This window comes from Esox lucius, chromosome 17 (genome assembly GCF_011004845.1).
Source record: "Esox lucius isolate fEsoLuc1 chromosome 17, fEsoLuc1.pri, whole genome shotgun sequence".
In the NCBI taxonomy this organism is placed as follows: Eukaryota; Metazoa; Chordata; class Actinopteri; order Esociformes; family Esocidae; genus Esox; species Esox lucius.
The window spans coordinates 45,131,950-45,156,407 of NC_047585.1; the positions used below are offsets into that span (position 1 = coordinate 45,131,950).

Below are 24,458 nucleotides of genomic sequence, written 5' to 3' on the forward strand. Positions count from 1 at the left end.
TGACAGCAGCAAGACTTGTCGGCCTGGCTAAATGTGAATTACAGTGGATAACGTGTCGGACCATGTCATTTTTTTGTTGTTGTATGTATTGAGAGATAATGTACAATACAATTTAGAAGTAATACAAAATATAAAGTTTAATCCACACAAAAGTATCGTATCGCAACATCCTAAATATCATCACCAGATCTACCACACCAAACTCGACACAACTGTTCAACTTTGATAAAAAAAAAAGAAACAAGTCTTTCTTTACAACCAGCTTTTTTATTTATTACCAGACAGCAGTCAACACGACGCAATTTCCAATAAAGCTTCCATCAGCACCATAGGTAGGTGAGGCCTAATGTACAATTCCTAAATCCCATACAAAATGGACTCCATTTCAGGTATCCTCATAGAGGACATGGTACATCCCTCCTTCGGACCACAGAGTCACTGTAGCTTCTTGCCACGGATGCTTTTCAACCTGTTCAGAAGGAAATATTAATGATATATCATTCCTCTAACTGAATTACCAGTATTATGTATTATTACAGAAGAGTAGACTGTACTGAACACTCATTGTAATTGTAATGATAAATGGAGTTGACTGGATTTCCGGGGCATGTCTGTTCTGACTATTGTAATGATGAATGGAGTTGACTGGATTTCCGGGGCATGTCTGTTCTGAATATTACATTTCTATCTGAACATCGCCACAACTCATAATGAATGTTGGGTAACACAGAGAATGATTTACAGAGAACCATGACCCTGTACCTTCTGAGCAGCACGTCCGTTGATACCCCTGCTCCCTCCTCCTGGCTGTCTCCGTCACCCTCTTCTGTGCTGTTCTCTGATGACTGTTCCTTGTTACTGCTCTTCCTCGGCTTGTCTTTGTGCTTGTGCCTCTTGTGCTTCTTCTTCTGCTGTAAACGGCAAAAAACGACAATGCGGGTCAAGGTGACATACAGTTGAATGATGTTCCCGTCACTCACGCCAAAACCCAACATCTCGGTTGTCATGGAGATACTGTTGAACAACTTGCTTAGCAGGTCACAGAACAGAATGTCTGTTGATTGAGACTTAGAGAGCTTGTTTAGGAAAGGAGATGAGGAGAGAAGAAACCGAGAACATAGAGACAGTGTCCAAAGTTAGAGAGGAAGACACCTTTATCTAGATTCCAGGGTAAATTGCTTGGCACTCGTCATACCTTTTTGTCCTTCTTGTGCTTGCCGTGCTTCTTGGCTTTGTGCTTCTCCTTACACTTTTTATGTTTGTCCTCTTTAGCAGCCAAAACCGAGGACGGGCGTTGCGCCGCTAAAGAACAGAGAAAGACAAATGCATTTCTGTGGTAGAAAAGAATCAATTTGCACCACCTGTTAATTGTTAACCCGGAGTATCAATTGGGTTACCCAATCTTCTAGAGTATACATTTAAACAGATGTATAATGACCATGGCACATATCACTTACTCATCGTGTTGAAAGTGGGAGGCAGCTTGGGACCAAACTCCTCCTCTTCCATGACCTCATCCCGACCCGGTGCAGCAAGACCCCGACCACTTGGCATGCTAGGGGACATCCCAGCAGCAGGGGGTGCCGTTTGGTTGGCGATGAAAGGGTTACCTACCGGAGGCCCGCTCTCAGCCTGGGTCTGACCTAATTCAGATTCTTCCTTCTTCTCCTCCTCCTCCTCCTCATCATCATCATCGCTGTCTCCCTCAGATGAAGATTTCTCGTCAGAAGAGCCGGCAAAGATGGCCTTGAACAGATCCATGGGTGGTCGGCTCACTTCTTCCTCCTCTTTCTTCTCAGCATCTGCCTGCTCAGTACACAGAAAAACAGAGTGGATCCGGGTGATTTTCATACTTGGTTTCAGTCGATCCAAAAGAAACGTCCTGCATGTTTGTTATTAAACGGAGGATTTAATCAAACCTGAAAGTCAACACTGCTTTTACACAGTTTGAGCATCTAAACCATAGGGACACCATGTGACTATCATCACCTCAGCAGTGCCTTCAGAAGTAGTGGTGTCTGGACCAGACTCAGATCCAGAAGCCATGCTGAGCGGAACCTTCTCCTCAAGCTCTGACCCAGCCTTCCCAGACACATCCCACCTGGACGGTTTGCACGGCCCTAAGGCCTTCGCAGCTGTAGGAGTGGGGGTTGGGGAAACAGAGAGAGAAGGGAAGAACAACAGAAAGAGAGAGACGAGGGACAGACAGCATGAGGGAGAAAAGTGGTGGGCGTGTAGAAAATGAGTAAAAAGGACAATTTGGTTCAGGTTAAATACAGTTCTATACATGTTTAATGTTACACAATGGGAGAAAGACACAATCAATCTGTCTTTGGTCAACATTCAAATCTGAGCTCCGCAGTGTAGCTTAATTACAGGACACCTTCGGTTCAGAAAGAATGGTGGTCAAGAATGACTAATCAAGCTGAGATAAAGCTCAATCAGACAGACTTAACCACTAATCAAACCTAGTGATGACGACTTATCAAATAAATAACAGCTAACCAGAGAGATAATGTCTAATCAGGCAGTGAGATAACCATTTAGCCTGAGAGATAACGACTACCCCGCCTGAGAGATAACGACTACCCCGCCTGAGATAACTACTTAGCCTGAGAGATAACGACTACCCCGCCTGAGATAACTACTTAGCCTGAGAGATAACGACTACCCCGCCTGAGAGATAACGACTACCCCGCCTGAGATAACTATTCAGGCCAGAATGTACTGTCTTGAGCTAATGACTATTCAAGCTGAGAGAATGACTAATGAGGCAAAGATAATTGCTTAGAGCATGAATGCTTTCATCACGTGTCGGCTGGATTATTGCAACTCACTATATTGCGGTATATCAGATTCTGTTAGTCCAAAATGCTGCGGCCAGACTTATCCTTAATTGTCGCAAATATGATCATATCTCTCCTATCCTCAGATCTTCACACTGGCTACCAGTTCAGCAGAGAATAGATTTTAAAATCCTCCTCTTTGTCTCCAAATCTTTACACAACATAGCTCAGGTTTATCTCTCTGAACTTAATTCATCCGTACATTCCGTTCAGAAGTCTCAGATCTCACGACCAGGTGCTGCTGGTAGTCCCTCGGGTCAGACTAAAGCGTAGAGGGGAGCGTGCTTTTGCGATGGCAGGGCCTCGTCTGTGGAACACCCTCCCTCTAGAGATCAGAACGGATCCAAACCTCTCTGCTTTTAAGTCTTTGGTTAAAACATACCTGTTCTCTTTAGCATATTGATGATTTTTCTTGGGCTGTTTTTACTATTTTACATTTGTGTCTTTGTTTTAAAGTTAATCTTAGTTTAGATGTTCTCTATATGTTTATGGGTTGTTTTGCTGCTTTTATTTTTTATGTGCTTGTTCTGTAAAGCACTTTGGTCTGTCTAGCGGCTTTAAATGTGCTATATAAATAAATGAACTTGAACTTGATAAATGATCTGTGAACTGCACACTTTTAATGAGTACAGAATGTTCTCTGTCCGTGGGGGAGGAGCACCTGTAGATGATATGTAAGGGAGTAGCATTTGTTGATGGTTGTGCAGAAAGTAACTAACCATACTCTCATTTAAGGAACTCATTTAGCAACCTAGTTTCCTCTCATACTGCATGAATAATGCTATTTTTTTGTTAAGTCTCCCACAAAGCGCAGTGGAGGATCTGATTTAATCACACAAAAATAGCCCATTTCCAAGTATTCCTGCAATTAGACAAGACATCCTTTATTTTTGTGTTTGACCATGGATAGCAGTGACAGGAAGCGAATCGTTCTGTGAGCAGTAGCCTATGGTGCTACTGTACTGGAAAAGTGGAGCAATTAAAGATTTATTTTTAGTAGTCCTGCCAGATTATTTATACCATGTTTTGCGAATCAAAAGAGTTTACAGGTCCCTCTGTACTGTACATACGGTCTTGTCTGTTACCTTGCGGAGCAGGGGACGCAGTGGTGGATGCAGTGCTGTCTAAGGTCAGGAAGTTGAACACAGAGAACTTGTCTCTCTTCACTGTGGGCATTCCCACAAACCCTGACCTGGAACATCCAGACCGTTAATAAAGACAGGACGAAGAAACAAGCAGTGATCTAGCCATTCATATGCATTGAGCTCTCTGAAACGATTTCAAATGTATCTTTTGGTTCAAGAGTGTGTGTGTGTGTGTGTGTGTGTGTGTGTGTGTGTGTGTGTGTGTGTGTGTGTGTGTGTGTGTGCGTGCGTGCATGTCATACCCAGGATAAGGGTCAGGTACGTTAAACCTCTTGCAGAGAAGTTTATCAGGATGCCATTCGAATGTGTCCCTGGTCAGTTTGCCGAACATCTTCATCTTCACTGCAGCCTGTTTGTCATCGACGTCGTTCTGATGAGACAGCAGTTCTTTCACTGGTAAGTTCAGTCAGCTGGAGCACCCTGAAGGCTTTTTGACACTGAACACTTTATTTACACACTACGGACACAGAATGACATGTTTCAACCAGGGGTATTACATTCTGCTGTTCTTCTGTTCTACCTTATCATTAATGTCACCCACCTGGTGTTCCAGGTATAAATAAGTTGCTGAAAATACAATGAAAAAATGTAACTGGCTTTGAGATTCAAAGTTGAATAACCTTGGTTTAAATCATTCGACTGATGTTTGTACAGCACGCTCTCAACACACAATGTCCTGTCAACGGCTACACATGATGGGATGTATTTTTCCCTCAACAATGGGCGGCTAGATTAATATGATATTCAGGCATTCAAGGTTCGTAGAGCCTACCATTTAGGATTCCAGTACGGATATTGAAACCTGTTCCTGCCTCCCGACTCTGTGTTACCGGGACTCATATTTAATATCACCTCCCGACTCGGTGTTACCGGGACATATTTAATATCACCTCCCCGACTCGGTGTTACCGGGACATATTTAATATCACCTCCCCGACTCGGTGTTACCGGGACATATTTAATATCACCTCCCCGACTCGGTGTTACCGGGACATATTTAATATCACCTCCCCGACTCGGTGTTACCGGGACATATTTAATATCACCTCCCCGACTCGGTGTTACCGGGACATATTTAATATCACCTCCCCGACTCGGTGTTACCGGGACATATTTAATATCACCTCCCCGACTCGGTGTTACCGGGACATATTTAATATCACCTCCCCGACTCGGTGTTACCGGGACATATTTAATATCACCTCCCCGACTCGGTGTTACCGGGACATATTTAATATCACCTCCCGACTCGGTGTTACCGGGACATATTTAATATCACCTCCCGACTCGGTGTTACCGGGACATATTTAATATCACCTCCCGACTCGGTGTTACCGGGACATATTTAATATCACCTCCCGACTTTGTGTTACCGGGACTCATATTTAATATCACCTCCCGACTTTGTGTTACCGGGACTCATATTTAATATCACCTCCCGACTCTGTGTTACCGGGACTCATATTTAATATCACCTCCCGACTGTGTTACCGGGACTCATATTTAATATCACCTCCCCGACTCTGTGTTACCGGGACTCATATTTAATATCACCTCCCCGACTCTGTGTTACCGGGACTCATATTTAATATCACCTCCCCGACTCTGTGTTACCGGGACTCATATTTAATAATACCTCCTGGTCTCGTTTCACCTCCACTGTGTCTTGGTCCACACTGTCGTCGTGTTTCCCTCTGGTGAAGCGGCCCGACAAAGAGGAACTGCTGGGCTTGTAGAGAAGAGCAGCACGGACAAACTCGTCCCTCTCTCTGCCTCTCTCCCACTCTGTCATGCATGGGTCCAGACTGGCCTCCAGGGCATCTGAACACAGAGGACAGTCAGTCAGGAGGAGGTCAGGGAACCGCTAAGATTAGTCAGCATAAAATATCAGCGGGGACACGGTATCAGGACACCTGGCAGTAATACAAGAGGATTATTCACAACATTGTTGAAACCTGAAGTCTGTTTTGAGGTTTCATTATAAATGATTGAAATACTGTCTCATATTCAAGTAGATAAGGACTGTTTTTTACTAACATGCAAAATTGTTTTCGGACCACGGAGGATGTTGCACAAATCCTGTTTTCCTGTGATTTAAACATGTCCAATAGCTATGTATTACATATTTGGTGTTTAACAGCAGGTAATCACACTGATAGTATTAAATACCGGGTGTTTAACAGGTAATCCCACTGATAGTATTACATACCGGGTGTTTAACAGGTAAACACTGATAGTATTACATACCGGGTGTTTAACAGGTAATCCCACTGATAGGATCACATACCGGGTGTTTAACAGGTAATCCCACTGATAGTATTACATACCGGGTGTTTAACAGGTAATCCCACTGATAGTATTACATACCGGGTGTTTAACAGGTAATCCCACAGATAGTATTACATACCGGGTGTTTAACAGGTAATCCCACAGATAGTATTACATACCGGGTGTTTAACAGGTAATCCCACTGATAGTATTACATACCAGGTGTTTAACAGGTAATCCCACTGATAGTATTACATACCGGGTGTTTAACAGGTAATCCCACAGATAGTATTACATACCGGGTGTTTAACAGGTAAACACTGATAGTATTACATACTGGGTGTTTAACAGGTAAACACTGATAGTATTACATACCGGGTGTTTAACAGGTAATCCCACTGATAGGATCACATACCGGGTGTTTAACAGGTAATCCCACTGATAGTATTACATACCGGGTGTTTAACAGGTAATCCCACTGATAGTATTACATACCGGGTGTTTAACAGGTAATCCCACAGATAGTATTACATACCGGGTGTTTAACAGGTAATCCCACAGATAGTATTACATACCGGGTGTTTAACAGGTAATCCCACTGATAGTATTACATACCAGGTGTTTAACAGGTAATCCCACTGATAGTATTACATACCGGGTGTTTAACAGGTAATCCCACAGATAGTATTACATACCGGGTGTTTAACAGGTAATCCCACAGATAGTATTACATACCGGGTGTTTAACAGGTAATCCCACAGATAGTATTACATACCGGGTGTTTAACAGGTAATCCCACAGATAGTATTACATACCGGGTGTTTAACAGGTAAACACTGATAGTATTACATACTGGGTGTTTAACAGGTAAACACTGATAGTATTACATACTGGGTGTTTAACAGGTAATCACAGTAATCAAACCCAGTCTGGTTACCTCGGTCTCCCTGCTTCAGCTTCTCGATGTAGTGGTCATAGCGGGCCTGTTTGTGGGGGGTCTTCTCAAATGGTTTGAAGGTCTGTCCTGTCTGGGCCTGGGCAGTAGGACTACTCCACACACTCAAAGCTTCCATCTGCTGCTGTTCTGCTGGAGGTGCAAACCTGTGGGTGGTGGCAAAAAACTGCTCTGTTGACATGGAGAGTGAAGTGCGGAGAGTGGAGAGACGTTGACACACATTTCAGGACATACCACAGACACACAGGCATACTTGTAGAGGTCTACCTGCTCGACAGGGCCTTCTGGGCGGAGGCTTTGGCTGCAGCCGCCGCTACACCTGTAGCCACCATGGCAGCTCTGGCCTCCTCCGGGGTGGGCTTCCTGGGTGGCGGCTCGTTGGGGGGTCTGGATCCTGACGTGGGCCTCCGCAAGCCAGAGAGCCTCTCCCGGTCTTCTGGCTTCAGCAGGTCAAAGACCGACGTGGGCCCTGGAGAGGGAAAAACAAACCCACCAACACAACTTAGGTATGCTGAGCAACAGCTAAATGGAACAGACCTCCCTAAAGACACGTCAGAAAACAAGTGGCCCAGAGGGAAGCGTGTCAGGAGGAGACAAGTGGCCCAGAGGGAAGCGTGTCAGGAGGAGACAAGCTGCCCAGAGGGAAGCGTGTCAGGAGGAGGGAAGCGGCCCAGAGGGAAGCGTGTCAGGAGGAGGGAAGCGGCCCAGAGGGAAGCGTGTCAGGAGGAGGGAAGCGGCCCAGAGGGAAGCGTGTCAGGAGGAGGGAAGCGGCCCAGAGGGAAGCGTGTCAGGAGGAGGGAAGCGGCCCAGAGGGAAGCGTGTCAGGAGGAGGGAAGCGGCCCAGAGGGAAGCGTGTCAGGAGGAGACAAGCGGCCCAGAGGGAAGCGTGTCAGGAGGAGACAAGCTGCCCAGAGGGAAGCGTGTCAGGAGGAGGGAAGCGGCCCAGAGGGAAGCGTGTCAGGAGGAGGGAAGCGGCCCAGAGGGAAGCGTGTCAGGAGGAGGGAAGCGGCCCAGAGGGAAGCGTGTCAGGAGGAGGGAAGCGGCCCAGAGGGAAGCGTGTCAGGAGGAGGGAAGCGGCCCAGAGGGAAGCGTGTCAGGAGGAGACAAGCGGCCCAGAGGGAAGCGTGTCAGGAGGAGACAAGCGGCCCAGAGGGAAGCGTGTCAGGAGGAGACAAGCGGCCCAGAGGGAAGCGTGTCAGGAGGAGACAAACGGCCCAGAGGGAAGCGTGTCAGGAGGAGACAAGCGGCCCAGAGGGAAGCGTGTCAGGAGGAGACAAGCGGCCCAGAGGGAAGCGTGTCTACCTTGCAGTGTTGCCTCTCCCAGAAGCTCCCTCCTCTGGGCAGAGTCCAACTGGTGGCGTCCTCCCTGAGAGGGCCCTTCCTGGACCATGTGTCCTCGTGACGTCTGCAAGGCCTGGACTACCATGGAGCTGGCATTGGACATGTCAACCACCGGCCGGAAGTAGTGGACAGGTCTGAAGTCCCTGGGGAGGTTGGGAGGGGGGAAGATCTAGAGAAAAGATGAATGGGGTTTAAGAGTAGAGAGAGGTGAGGTAGGTTTGTAAACGGCAGTCTATCTTGCTGCTGATAGGTGGTTCAGATTGTGTTGAAGGAGGGGGGAAGCACCTACCGTCTTGGTCTCAGTCTTTTCCGAAGCCAGGGTGAACCCTTCGATTATTTTTCCCAAATATGCAGCGTCTTTACTGTGGTCTGGGGAAAGAGGTCATTTTGCACAGCATTAGATCCAGTTCCTCTGCTCAGTTGTTCCTGAGGCCCGTCAGATCCTACAGGGCGTGGTCACGTATTTACCCAGCTAACCACATCATATGACTCAACACTCAGCCAGCTAACAGCACGCTACCATTGGTTGATAGATGTAATGTCTGAGCTGGGGAAGGGGACCACTCTTACCTTTCCTCTTCCTGCTGTACTGCTGAGGCGCGGTCCAACCATAAAGGCCATCCCCTGGCTCCTCCCCTCTTACCTTTCTTCCTCCTGCTGTACTGCTGGAGGGCGGTCCAATCATAAAGCCCATCCCCTGGCTCCTCCCCTCCTACCTTTCTCCCTGCTGTACTTGCTGGGGGGCAGTCCAAACCATAAGCCCATCCCCTGGCTCCTCCCCTCTTACCTTTCTTCTTCCTGCTGTACTGCTGGGGGGCGGTCCAACCATAAAGCCCATCCCCTGGCTCCTCCCCTCCCAGTACAGCATCATAGTTGGACATGGTGTCTCTGTGGTAGATGTCATCATCATCATCTTCCATCGCCCCAACGCCAAATGCCTGGAGGGGTCAAAGGTAAAGGATAAAGCAGTGTCTCCCTAACCATGTGACCTGCAAAGAACATTCTGGAAGTTTGCAAGCACAAGCAAAGAATTCCAATGTACATTTTGTCCACATTAAACCAGAGGTTATCATTGATGATAAAGAACCAGATGTTATGTTATCCTCAAAGTTAAAGAACCAGATGTTAATTTATCCTGATTGGTGGAGAGGCTGATGTTAAGTTATTCTAACTGGTTAAGAACCAGATTGCTTAGATAACAACTGGCTGTCTTCCAATGAGGTTATGTAATCCTGATTGGTAGACACACCTGTCCTGACACTCCTCCTCTCCTCTTATGCCCCTTCTTGTCCTCTCCAAACAGACTTGTGGACCTGTCTGAGTCCATGGTGAACAAGTTGATGTGTCCTGCCGCGGGAGCGCCCCTCAGGGCAGCCAGGGGGTTCAGGCCCCGGTACCCTAAACCATGGAGGTCCACTTTGGGGGTGAAGTCAATTGGGGTCACGTCTTTTGGGGCGAAGGTGACATTCTCAGGGACAAACTCATCTTCCTCTTCATCCTGTGGCGAAACAGTAGGGAATGGCTCAATCCATAAATCAATGACATTTTCCATGGTTGGGATTAGAGTACAGTACCAAAGTCACTTTGTCACCCTTTTAAATGGCCCTTTCAGGAACAACTGTCCCCCAAAAAACAAATCGCACACAGCCTGAAAGTAATTTGACCCTGATTCGGTTTGTAAAATGGGACTTCTCTGCGGGAAGGAAGTTTCAGATGGATGACCATGTGACTGGATGATGAGATTCAGGACAACAAGAATTGTCTGCAGGATAGTTACCTGGGACTCCTCTGACCCATGAGGTGGCAGCACAGGGCCCAAAGGCCTGGTGGAAGGATCTGGAAGAAAAGAAAGTTTGTAAAATGATATTGAAGTTGTGGAATCTGAGCATTAACAATTACAATATGAGAACAACAGAAACCTCTCTGTTTAGATTATCTCGCTGTAACAGAAACCTCTCTGTTTATCTCTCTGTAGGAATGTTTACGATGGTCAAATGGCATGGGGGTTGACTTCTAAAGACATGGTCTTAGTTAGAAATGCCCTTAATGTATAGGCTAGCTGGTAACCAACATTACAGTGAGAAGATAATGGAACGTTCACCGTATGACATCTGTGCTGCAATTTTCCAATAAACTTGAACGAACTTCTCCCTCGATTTGATACGGGTTCTACATTATTTGACCACTATACGAAACCACCGATTTCTAACAAAGTCATTAAGCTCATGCTGAATATAATGCATACATATCTTTTCAGTTATATAGCAGACACTCTTGTCCAGGGGAAATGACAGTAGTGAGTGCATACATTCATTTCATACGAGCCCCCTGTGAGAATAACAAGAACACACAAGCCTGCCGTGGTCATTGCCTTGCTCAAATAACTTAACTGAGCTAGACAACACTAATGTAATTCTCAAGCTACTAACATCTTCTCATCCTTTCAGCGAGTGGAGTCCCATTCATTTTTAAGGTTCTCATCTGCAGTCAGTGGCAACCCACCTGCTTTCAGCTTGCCTGGTCTCCTCTTCACTCTTGGCCCCACCCCCTGGCCATCTTTCCAGCCCATCTTTGTCAGTAGCTCCACCCCTATTGATGTCCTGCCAGGCGATAAATGGACAGCATTAAAGCAGCAGGACATGCATTACAGGTAAGATGAACAGAGCAGCACTGTCAGTGTAGCCAGGCAACCACCATAGGGAGCACATCACCTTGCTGGGGCCACCAGATCTTCCAGGAGGGTGTCCCCAGGTATAGGTGCTGACAGAGAGGAGATGGCTCTGGCTTTATCCCTGATGAGGTCCTTCCTGCCTGGGCCAAACTCTGCTGTAGTTGTGATCTCTCTGGGGGCAATGCCATGCTCACCCAAGTCCTACACAGGAGAAACATGTCCAGGACAGGTAGGTTAGTTAGCTATTATTGGGGTGTAGGTGGAGGTCAGTTTCAAAAGAGTGTGGAGTGTCCTAAATACCAACATTAACGGTGATGACCAGGATGGAAACAGAACTATCCCCATTGGGCTTTAATTCTTCATCTACAAAGCTAGGAGCATAATGCCAATAAAAAACCTGACATTTGGGTTATACGATGGGCCTAATATTTTCAATAAAGGGTTGCTTTTCAATTCCTGTTATGATTGAGCAAATGCTTTTCATACGTCTGTAAGAAACAATAAAACCCAAACCAAACAGACCCAATTCACACACCATTACTTTTTTGGTAGTGTTTCTTTATTAGACAGGGTGGTGAGGTCAGTAGGAGAGGGTGTCTACAATTAGAAAAAGTCTGGCTACAACTCTCCTTCCTGGTGATCTCTTATGAACATGGCCCAGATGCAGGACATTGTCATTCGACGATCTGAGATAACTAATGAATACGGGCTTTTTAGCGATGAAGATCCTCAAACTGTAAGATAAAGATGCCTGTAAGCCAACCTCCTCATCCATGAAATCCTCCGGCCTGGCATTCTGTCTCTCTGCTTTCTGCTGTCTGGACGAGACAAAGGTTGATGGTGTCCACCCTACAATGGTAAACACGCTGGTTAAATAACAACTGAGCAGGCCTACATGCAGCAACCCTCTAATGCTGCGAGAGAGTCCTTTACCAACCTTCTTTGGTTCCCACCGTGTTGAAGTAGCCGGCGGAGAATCCTCCAGTGAAGGCACCGTGGAACCTCTGGTAGCGGCCCTTCTCATCCTTCACCGTCTGCTCGTACACTGGGACTGGCTTCCTAAGAGGCTCATCTAAACACGTGAGCACAGCATCAATGACACCGGACTTCAGCCTAAGGCTTCCTCTTTGAAAAGTAGCTTGTTAGTAAATACCCTGGAAATGGCCGGACAATCTTAAAAAGTGCTTTACAACCAGGACTGCCACCAGAGCAGGAAAGAAGCCCCCAGTTCCAGTAATGATGTTGATGTAGCTTTAAAAGTTCCGTACGCCGGACAATACATGTCCTCTATTGTTGTATTAACTGTACTTATCCAGCCAACCATAGGTTATTTACGTAACTTGAGAATAAACCGTGTGGAGCCAGAGCGCTAACATGGCTACCTAACCGGGGTATGGGAGAGTTACCAGCAGCTCGTGGTGACCATGTTAATCATTCTTTCTCAAATAATTGTTATCAAATGGAAACATCGATATCCTACAAAAAGAAAAGTGCATTACCTTCTTCCAGTGGTTCTAAAGGGGTGCCAAACGAAACAAAATCCTCGTCGCTATCATTGTCAGACGCCATGTTTACTAAAAACTACGGAAAGTCGTTTAGGTCATAGTTATTATGCGCATGCGCAGTAAACTGCAAAGGTTTACGTGCAGCTTTAACTAACTGCGTGTTAGTTTTGTAAATTTAAATTGGTACACGTAATTAATTATAAGTGGAAATGTTGTATGTACAATGAGAGCTATGTTTATGCAATTACACCGTGTGCAGAAACCATACCACAGCATACAAAGAAATGGGATCAGTTCTGATCAATCCCTGGATGGGAGAGCAGGTTGGAAGTGAGGATAAAAATGGGGGGATGGTGGGGGGGGGGGGCGCTGTATACCTACCAGTGATTATAATGATATTATTGGTAATGTAATTTGTAAATGTAAAATATTTTTTTATAATATTCGTTTTAGTACATTACACAAAGCTGCACGTTTCTAACGTTTGAGGGACATCTAGTGGTCATAAATGCATACACAGAAATAGAGCCAAGGCAACAGGGAATTCGCTATAACTGGTGATAAAGTCAGAAACAGAAAAATTATAAAAGCACATATTGCTGCACACCAGGGACTGTGAAGAGATGCAGTCATTTTTATGAGTAATATTATGTTTGTATGATTTGGCTGTTTCATATTTGTGGGTCTATATTAGGGCTGTCATTATATCTGATTTTCACTACACGATTATCGTGGCCAAAATAATTCACAGTAACAATATTATCGCTGTATCTATAGAAAATGTAAAGGAAAAATAATAATTCAAATTAATTGTGTTTTTTTCCTCTTTTTTGACAAATGAATTACACTCAAAATATGAGTGTATGGAGGTGAAGAAAGTCTGTAACCATAACTGTACAAATAAAAATATAAAAGCATATAAAAAGAATAATTACACTTAATGGATAGTGAAAAGGCAACCAGATGACCTGATAAACAAAAGATCCACAAGGCCTAACAACCAGAGGAGTTTCTGGAAAAATACAAAACATTTTTGCCTAGTGAATAGGCTATGAAAAGGCATTCATTAAAATGCTAGTGTTTAAGTCCAGACTTGTAGTTTAAGCACCTGCATCGTTTGTCTGTAGGTGACATGAATAAGGTATCGAAAAACCAAGAGGAGTTTTTGGAAAAATACAACATCCTTTTTTCCATGTGAATAGGCTATAAAAATGGTGCGTCTTTGTGAATCTCTCCCAGGGTTTCTAGTGGGGCTAACGGGTTGATTTCAACACCAGTACAAAGGCCCAGTCTCCTTGTTTAACACCAGTGCATAGGCCCAGTCTCCTTGTTTAACACCAGTGCATAGGTCCAGTCTCCTTGTTTAACACCAGTGCATAGGTCCAGTCTCCTTGTTTAACATCAGTGCATAGGTCCAGTCTCCTTGTTTAACACCAGTGCATAGGTCCAGTCTCCTTGTTTAACATCAGTGCATAGGTCCAGTCTCCTTGTTTAAGCACAGGCATCGTTTGTGACATGAATAAGGTATCAAAAAACAGAGTGAATACGATATTATCAACATGATATTCAATATTTCATTTAACATCCCTAGTCTATATTGGGATATATTTTCATATACTGTGCTTCATATACTGATTTCTGTTTGAACCCCAGTTATCTGCTGCCCGGCCAGGGGCTAATAGAAATCTTATTAAAACACTAAACTATTAGAGCAACATGTGCACCCAAAGTGTGTGCTCTGGTTCACACACCTAAACTGACTTCAGAGGGAACCTGTTAAAGTTGTGTTGAAATTACTACTACATTTCAGCAATCCAATGGAATTATCTGTGCCCTAAGTAATAAGTTCACCTGAGTGCTGAAAGCCATGGCTTATCAAACTTTATGTAACAGGTATGACATCAAATATGTACTGTTATAATTGCATTAGTAACAGATAAATGTACAGAGTCTCCATTAGCAGGACTGCACACAAATTCAGACTTAAAATCGGCCACTGGACACTAAATGAGGTCTAATCCTCTCTCCTCCCTGCAACACGACCCTGAAAGACTCATTGGAATCATTTTGAAGGAAGCGTTATGGACGTTTAGTCCACTTTGTGTTTGCATGCATTCAGGGGATTTATGTCAACATACTTCTTTAATAATGAGGTCAGTGTACCTCAGGACACCGGAGATGGAAGAAGGAGGCTGTCACTGACCAACAGTCAAATACTCTGATCTACTCTGATAATCATGTAAAATCCACAGCTATGCCCCTGATACTCTCGAAAGTGATGCTTTTAGTCGATAAAGTTTAGGCCCCGAATACATTTCTGGTATGTTTGAAGAGTATAAAAACAGGGTTCTTAGATCCGTGAACTCAGGTCAGCTAGTAGAGCCCAGAGTCCAAACTAAACATGGCAAAGCTGCGTTTAGCATTTATGCTGTGCACAACTGGAATAAACTACCAGAATTCTTAAATATAGCCTTGGGTAACATTTTACAACTATAAGCCTATTATTGAAAATGGCACCCTGCTAAAAAGGGCAAAGTTAGAAATGACTATACCAGATTTGATCACTAGATGGTAGGTTTCACACACAGAAACAAGGTTCAGCATCTATAGCGCCAGCATTGCACTTCTGATCCCATGGGCTCTCCTGCCCCCACCCCACACCCCCCCACACCCCCCCACACCCCCCCATCCCAGGGTGTCAAATACAAAGCGTTATTTCATTTATTGGATATCAACTTAGTATTAAATTGCTGCTTGAGGTACTCCAGGGACGTTTGATATTCTTCTTTTATTTCCAGTTGTCTATGGCTGGATGGATGAGGCAACGCTGGGTAATATAGCGAGGTCTCTGAGCTGTCTACCTGTTAGTCTGTCAGTGTCTGTCTCCATAGATATTCTCACACTTAACTTTGTCCTAGACTTCACCCTGTCTCCTACATGTTAACAAGGGAGCTGTTTACTGTTCCATCTATAAAAGTTGTAGAAAATCTGATTAGCTGTTTGCAATTCTCCCCCCCCCCCCGCAGACAGTTCAAACACACACACACACACACACACACAGTGCCAGGGACACTGACAGTGGTTACCGCAGAGGCAGCTCTCAGAATAACTGGGAATATTAGTCTGCCTCGGCCTGGCGGAGCCAACAACCCATAACTGCTCATCTCACACTCTCACAAACAGTCCTCAGACACACATCTCTTTTCTTGGAACGCGCCCCACTCAACACGTGTGTGCTTGCACGCTCCCTCGCTCTCTCTCTCTCTCTCTCTCTCTTTCTCTCTGTCTGTCTCTCTCCTCTCAGTCTCCATCTTTACAGTGTGATGTATTTCTGCTTCATGAAAACAAGAGTCCTTTTTAATTGTATTTACTCTTGGAGGTTTATAATTAACAGCCCTAGCCATGCTATTTTCCTAGGCTGAGGGTGGGGGTCGGAGTGTGGTGGGGGGGGGGGGGGGTGCAGTACTGAGGGCCATATATGCCTTCTGAAGAGAGGAACAGGGGACCGTGTTCCAAATAGCACCCTATTTGCTTCACAGAACACTACTTTAATCAGGGTCCACATGGACTATGAAGGGAATAGGGTGTGATCTGGGATACAGGAGTCTGAGTGTGTTGTTAACACAGATGGGAATAGGCATACACACGCTGTCCCAAATGGCACCCCTATGGGTCCTGGTCAAAAGTAGTTCACTAGATTGGAAACAGGACGTTCAGGATGTGGACAGGTGCTGATTTCCATGTAGTATTGGAATAGGCTGCTCCACCCTGCAACACCATGGCTTAGTCACGCTAATCCTGCTCTTCGTGAGCTGGAAAAGATGATGAAGATCCTGGTGATGTTTAAAGCAAAGCACTTCTGCCACATTGCTTACCTGCCCACCAGTGTCGCAAGATGGGGTGATTTCCAGCGCAACTGAGCTATTTTTAATTACAGAGTGTGGGCAATAATGGGCTTGGGTCGATTTACAGATAGCTACATAGATACAGGATTGTATAGAAAAAAGTGCGTTCGGGCGATGGCCTAAACCTCAGGGTTCAGCTTTCTTATTGATTTCTGATCAGTGACAACTGGAACCGTCTGGGCAGGTCTTATCATGACTACTCCTGGCTGGTTGGGAGCCTGTGAGCATAAATGTGATTGTTGGCCGGAAAATGTGCTATCCTCCCATTGCATATCTGCTGACCAGTATGTACTTGTTGAGCATTTCCTGTTGCAGCATGATTATTTCCCCGCTGTAGCAGACCGACTCAAGGGGCATGGCCTCTGTACTTGGGCCTAGAGTCCAACAACATTACAATAGAGCCACATGCTTCCAAACTAAAATGTTTAGCATTGGTTTCATATGATCTTCATTTAAATAGCTTTGCTTCGTCTGGGATCCCAAACCTTATATCCTCCTCACCACAAATCCATAAGCTATTACAACCTTGAATACCAAGGGTGTCTCCTTCAAAAAACATAGGGCGCATTTAGAAGAGCAGATAGCTGTCCATGAAGTCATGCCAAGCCCTGCATGAAGACGATTGAAGGGACATGCCTTGTTTACATCAGAGGCTCAGTTAGGTCTTGCGGTTTTTGGGTTACCCTGGGAGACGAACCCTTTAAGAATGCCTTCTTCTCGACTGTGGCTAATGATGGTTTTGTCACGATACAAGCTCTGGCAGATGTTCTGTGATACGGTGTCGGAGTGTTTTTGAGCGCTGCCCAGCCAGGCTAATAGGCCACATTTCTTCTAGCCGGCTGGGTAACAGTCTGGTCCAAAATGGTGTCATGCATCATTTCACAAATGAAAATGTCACTGGCCTGGTAAGTATGTTTGTGTGTGTGTGTGTCTGACCCAGCTATGTTAAGTTCCAACCCGATAGGTTATTGAGGTTAGGGTTAGAGTTTAGGTGTCTGGAATAGGGAACATGGATTTCTGAGTCAATGCTGGGTCTCAGGATAGAAATACAAACATGTGTGTCTGTGTGTGTGTGAGTGCGAGAGAGAGAAAAAGGCAGTGAGATTGAAAGCGGCGTCTGTTGTCAGTTGATTTGTTCTGCTTTGTCTGTTTAGGCTGGAGGTCATATGATTCAGTGCAGTGAGGGTTTTTAGGAAAAAAGAAAAAGGAAAAGAAAAATCTGATGTGAAGCGTAACATTCATTTTGAAATTAAAATATTCCTACTCTAAAAGAAACGTTTGCATTACGTTTGGAATAGGATGTCATGCGAGTGGCAACCAGAAAGGGTCAAACCAGATGGAAGATGATTGCTGCTAATTCTCCCAGAGATCTCCAAGCAGAGCTGAGATCCAACAGACTTGGAGGCGCGAGGCCAGATCAAACTAAGCACTCCTCATAGATCACACACACACACACACAGGAGATAGGGCCCCATTTAGAACCCAAGCCTGATGGACTAGTGTACAGGCCTGGTTAGGTCTGAGGTTTCTCACGCTCTCCACTGTGCTGGCTGGCTCAGTATTGTGAGTTATAATACCAGCTTTATTCATGCTACTTACTGTTCCTTCTACAAAACCTAGAAAATCTGATTAGCTGTTCGGAGTTCACCCTCTGGATTCATGAATATGTACTCAATTTTTACAGTCAGGATCTACTTCCCCTAGACGCAACTTTCACTAGCATACAGTCACAGGCAAAAATATTGTAATCATTGTACTTTACTTTTAAAATTCCTACTTCCTCTTAATTAAGATGATTCATATTTATGATAGATAATAATATGAATCTAAACATGAATCTTGAATGACCGTTCTTTCTCCACACCATAATATATGCATAAATTGCCCTGGAAGAGGATATAACATTTAAAAACAGAAAGGATGATGTAGAGTAGATTCGTTTTTACACAGGCTTCCTTCTTTTAACTTAGTCCCACAGGCCAGTGTTTGTTAATTTAGTCCAAAAAAGTTTCCAAAAAAGATGCTTGGCAAAACTACTGTTACCAGGAAACGCCACACGGCACCATGTCATTGCCTTATTAAAATATGTATCGACACATTTAAAAACATCCACACACATTGTGTTTTACACAGCAGACCTATGGCATGGACACGCATGTTTTTGGTGTCCTCGTTTTTCTAAGCCAGGAGTGTGACTTGTTTTGTCGATTCCTAGGCCACACTGTCCCTGAGCCATCCCGTCCGATCACATGACCAATGTTCCGCCAAGGTTGCAGCAGGGTTCTGAGGGGCTTATGACGGTCATGAGGTGTGGGACCGAGGCTTGATTCCTTCCCACGTAGCCACCAGCATGTAGACCCAGATCACTCCGTGCCCCCTGTGTAGCGCTACTTAGAGGTTAGGGTGCAGGTTAGGACCTCTGTGGAGTTCCTGGGTAATCTGTGATGGAATGGTATTATCGACACCCAGCCGCATGCGGACGGAGTACAGAGTCCAAATGTCATGTCTTAACTCCTTGACCCCACACACAGTCAGACACACTTCCTCCACCCACCGGCACACTCCTTACAGAGCCCTGGGTCCGAGTCCAAGGTAGTGCACTACTCTGGAGGGGATAGGGGGCCATTTGCTCACAACCTTTCTCAAGAACTCTGAAACCCTCAGACCTCATATCCCAGTGAGACATATGACCAGTTCATATCCCAGTGAGACATATGACCAGTTCATATCCCAATGAGACATATGACCAGTTCATATCCCAATGAGACATATGACCAGTTCATATCACAGTGAGACATATGACCAGTTCATATCCCAGTGAGACATATGACCAGTTCATATCCCAGTGAGACATATGACCAGTTCATATCCCAATGAGACATATGACCAGTTCATATCCCAGTGAGACATATGACCAGTTCATATCACAGTGAGACATATGACCAGTTCATATCCCAGTGAGACATATGACCAGTTCATATCACAGTGAGACATATGACCAGTTCATATCACAGTGAGACATATGACCAGTTCATATCCCAGTGAGACATATGACCAGTTCATATCACAGTGAGACATATGACCAGTTCATATCACAGTGAGACATATGACCAGTTCATATCACAGTGAGACATATGACCAGTTCATATCACAGTGAGACATATGACCAGTTCATATCACAGTGAGACATATGACCAGTTCATATCACAGTGAGTCGTTTGACCAGTTCATATCCCAGTGAGACATATGACCAGTTCATATCACAGTGAGACATATGACCAGTTCATATCACAGTGAGACATATGACCAGTTCATATCACAGTGAGACATATGACCAGTTCATATCACAGTGAGACATATGACCAGTTCATATCACAGTGAGACATATGACCAGTTCATATCACAGTGAGTCGTTTGACCAGTTCATATCCCAGTGAGACATATGACCAGTTCATATCACAGTGAGACATATGACCAGTTCATATCCCAGTGAGACATATGACCAGTTCATATCGCAGTGAGACATATGACCAGTTCATATCACAGTGAGACATATGACCAGTTCATATCACATTGAGACATATGACCAGTTCATATCACAGTGAGACTTATGACCAGTTCATATCACAGTGAAATTTGTGACCACTGTGATACATCTTTAGCATTTTTCCTAGAAATTATTTACAGTCTATAATAGCATTCAGAGCACAAAATAACTTCAAATTTTCAATAAATTAATATGTTTTTATAATAATGTTTTCAGTTCTTCTCAGCGGTGCGCAGTGGATATGTAGTAGTGTCATTGAATTTGATGGGACTTTTGTGTGACATTTACGGGCGAAGTTTAATTTGTACAGAGTTTATATGATTTTGTGTATGATGTTTAACTTTGTGTGAAAATTCTGGGGTTTGGTCAAAACAGTGTAAGTTTCAAAGGTGTTAATAGTTTTGAGTAAGTTTACTGCACATTCAGAAAATGTAACAGAAACTGTGCAAAAGTAAGTTTACACCTTTGTGGTTGCTTTTCAATTGGTTTCAAATAGATACTGTTTCTGGAGGGTCCAGGCTTGTAGTCTGGCCGATGGTGAAAACCACTATTTGGGTAAAAAGTCCTGCTTCCAATTTTGGCCTCATGAGACTGAGGTTCATTCTGGATGGTGGCACCTTCATGAGTTCACAACCCCTGCAAGAGGATGTTAGTTTTGGCTCACGGAAAGATGGAGGGAGGGAGAGGGGGATGGAGAGGGAGAGGGGGATGAAGAAAAAAGGGACATTGAGATCAGGAAAGGGTAACTGTTTGCAAACAAGAGACTCTCAGTGACCCCTAGTCATGTTTCCACATGTTAGAATGATAGATGGAATTACTAAAATAATTCATTCATCTCTCATCTTCTGAAAAGGCCTTTTTGCATACCTGAAATCAAAATATGTTTTTCACTAAGTTCGTGCTATCAAAAGGTAACCTCAATCCTACATGACTAACATCAGGACATGCAGGGTATACTATTAATAAGTACATTTGCGTTTGCTTTCCTTTTTGTTGTGAAGAGATAGTGTTTCGGAAGGGTTTAGGCTTGGAGCCTGGCCGGTGACCACAGACAGGATTTCTTTGGTGAAAACACCTGCTTCCAACTTCGGCCTCATGAAACTGGTTCATTCTGGATGGTGGCACCTCCATGAGTTCACGACCCCTGCAAGAGGATGTTAGTTTTACCTTGGCCCGGGAGATAGAGGGAGCGGGAGGAGTAGAGAAATGGAGGGAGAGAGGGATGGAGGTTGAGAAAGAAGGACATGGAGACAGAGAGGGTCGTTATTTACCAATGAGAGGCGTTAAGTTAACCTTGGGACTTTGAAACATGTCAGGTTGACCACAGAATAACAGGAATAAATGGATACGCTCTTATATTGTCACGTCCTCTGAAGAGGTTTTTGAAAAATACCTCAAATCAAATCATGTCTTTCAGTTAGCTTTTTGCTGACAGTCATCTTGGCATGTTTTAAGAAGCAGTTTCCCATCACCACATGTACACACACACACACACACACATACACACACACACACACACACACACACAGTCACACACACATACAAACACACACAGACACAGACACACACACACACACACACACACACAAACACACACAAACACACACAGACACACACAGACACACACAGACACACACAAACACACACAAACACAGACACACACACACACAGACACACACACACAGACACACACACACAGACACACACAGACACACACAGACACACACACACAGGTTAACTTAGATATCTAAATGTTGACTGCCTATTTCTCACCCTAACCTCCACCTGTAATTCCTAATCTTACTCATTATTCTACATCTAACACCAACCCCAACACCAACACCAACCCCAACACCAACACCAACCCCAACACCAACCCCAACCCCAACACCAACCCCAAAACCAGCACCAACCCCAACACCAACCCCAACCCCAACACCAACCCCAAAACCAACACCAACCCCAACACCAACCCCAAAACCAACACCAACCCCAACACCAACCCCAAAACCAACACCAACCCCAACACCAACCCCAACACCAACCCCAAAACCAGCACCAACCCCAACACCAACCCCAACACAAACCCCAAAACCAACACCAACCCAAACACCAATCCCAAAACCAACACAAACCCCAACACTAACCCCAACACAAACCCCAACACCAACCCCAACACCAACACCAACCCCAACACTAACCCCAACACCAACACCAATAGGAAAATCTACCCATTTGTTGCTCTTGTTTGATTCAACCACATTTTCCGTCACCGATATTTAGTTAAATCCAAAACACACAGAAACCGATGCCTTGGATCCAATCTACTACGCTGTTCGAGAAAGTCACAACCCCTCATGGAGCAGGTTAGGCTCTGGGATGGTGAGACAGAAAACGGGTCAATGAGCCATGCAACAGGAGATCTGTACACCACAGTACATTAACCCAACGGTTGGTATCTTCCTCCTCTGACTGGATAGCTGTCACATATATCAGATTAGAAACATGCTGGTGTGACACTTTCTGTCCTCCATGAGTCATTTCAAGAAGTACCCTCCACACTTTTCTCCGCACTCTCCTGCTTGTTAACTGTCTTCAAATAGATCACGTTTCTCCAGGGTGCAGGCTTGAGGCATGGCCAATCATGGCGGACACTATTTGGGTACAAACTCCTGCTTCAAATTTTGCCCTCATGAGACAGGTTCATCCTCTGAGTTCATAACCGCTGAAAGAGGATGTTTGTTTTGGCTCAGTCTGAATGATGGAGGGGGGAGAGGGGCATAGAAATAGGCAGAAAAATAGGGACATTGAGATGGAAAGGGTCATTATTTGCATTTGTAATATCATGAGGTATCCTCTATCCTCCATGTGTAATATCATGAGGTATCCGCTATCCTTCATGTGTAATATCATGAGGTATCCTCTATCCTCCATGTGTAATATCATGAGGTATCCTTTATCTTCCATGTGTAATATTAAGTGGTGTCCTCTATCATCCATGACTTACATTGAGACATACAGTGTAGTGGATAATGTTTGAAAAGAAAGTTACACTTGCTTTTTTTTTTGTAAAGAAATACTGTTTCTAAAGGGTCCCTTTCTAAAGGGTTCATTCTGGATGGTGGCACCTCTATGAGTTCACAACCCCTGCAAGAGGATGTTTGTTTTACCTTGGCACAAGAGATAACGGGATGGAGAGAGGGATGGAGGGAGGGATGGAGGGAGGATGGAGGGAGGATGGAAGGACATATAGATGGAAAGTGTCATTATTTGCACTTAGTAATCCTTGGGACTTTAATACAAGATAGGCTGATTGAGAGATTAACGAAAGTAAATGGATATAAGCTCTTATTCATGTTCTCACATCTTCTGAAAATAGTTTTAAAAATACTTTTTAAGCAAATTTTTCAACTGACAGTTTTCAACTGACAGTTATCATAGCACGTTTGAAGAATCAGAACCCCCCCCCCCCCCCCCACACACACACACACATACATACACACACATGCACACCAAACCCAATTTCTAAATGGGGACACATTCAGTCTAAACTATCTTCCATGAGTAATACTAACAGCTATCCTCAATCTTCCATGATCTACCAATTAGTGTGAGAGATTCAGACTCTTAACCTTTACATTTTTACTTAAGACTCATCTCTTTAGTAAGGTTTATGATTATGTGTACTGTGTGGTGTGAAGGTGAATAACATGGTCCCGGATAAACAACCAATCCCTGCTGTCCTGCCTGGCAAGCTTTCATCTCCACTGGGATATCCTCTTTCCAACGCTGGCCTACTGGCTCACCCCTGCTGTCATACAATGGGAGTGACCTCTGTGGGCTGAACTCGGCCATGTCTCAGGGTGGTTTGTGGTCACGTAGGTGGTCTTGTGCTTGGCACAGTGGAACTATTTCCTGGCTATTTGGCCATGTCCAGGGTTATCTTTTTCCTACCTGGACTGACAACTCCTGGCTGTCCCTGTCTGCGTTGAAAATTGTTTGTACAGCTGATACACAAACAAGGTGGACAAACAAGGCTAGATACAGCTCACCTGTTTTTTTTTATCGGATAAAATAATGTTCAGAAAATGTACAATCTTCACTACATAGAGGTACAAGTTACAGTATAAAATGAATATGGCCACTGTTGCCATATTCAGTTTCTGAATGCTATAGACACCAAAGACTGGCCAATACTGGCAACCACTATATGTGTAAAAATCCTGCCAACTTGCCTCACTCGGCAGATGACACTGAGGTTCATTCTAGATGGTG

At 44.6% G+C, this 24,458-nt stretch overlaps 1 protein-coding gene across 1 annotated transcript; it reads right to left on the minus strand.

Moving 5' to 3' along the window:
* Positions 1-247: 247 nt before the first annotated feature.
* On the minus strand, positions 248-12,820 carry gpatch1 (G patch domain containing 1). Its single transcript, XM_029113845.2, has 20 exons — positions 12,726-12,820; positions 12,164-12,298; positions 11,990-12,075; positions 11,267-11,427; positions 11,058-11,155; positions 10,333-10,391; positions 9,805-10,053; positions 9,343-9,493; positions 8,845-8,924; positions 8,517-8,724; positions 7,482-7,683; positions 7,197-7,360; positions 5,628-5,812; positions 4,234-4,361; positions 3,932-4,038; positions 1,990-2,135; positions 1,458-1,806; positions 1,196-1,302; positions 763-911; positions 248-469 (listed from the first exon to the last, which is right to left on the minus strand). The coding sequence occupies exons 1-20, from the start codon at positions 12,793-12,795 to the stop codon at positions 436-438; spliced, it is 2,868 nt and encodes a 955-aa protein (XP_028969678.1). The 5' UTR covers positions 12,796-12,820; the 3' UTR covers positions 248-435.
* Positions 12,821-24,458: the final 11,638 nt, after the last annotated feature.

Excerpts from the sequence above, each read along its gene's own strand:
- gpatch1 (XM_029113845.2), bottom strand. The coding sequence starts at position 12,795 with ATGGCGTCTGACAATGATAGCGACGAGGATTTTGTTTCGTTTGGCACC. Across the intron at positions 11,428-11,989 it reads AGGATTTCATGGATGAGGAG|GACTTGGGTGAGCATGGCAT; the intron begins GTTGGCTTACAG and ends TCTCCTGTGTAG. Across the intron at positions 7,684-8,516 it reads GGGAGAGGCAACACTGCAAG|GGCCCACGTCGGTCTTTGAC; the intron begins GTAGACACGCTT and ends TTCCCTCTCCAG.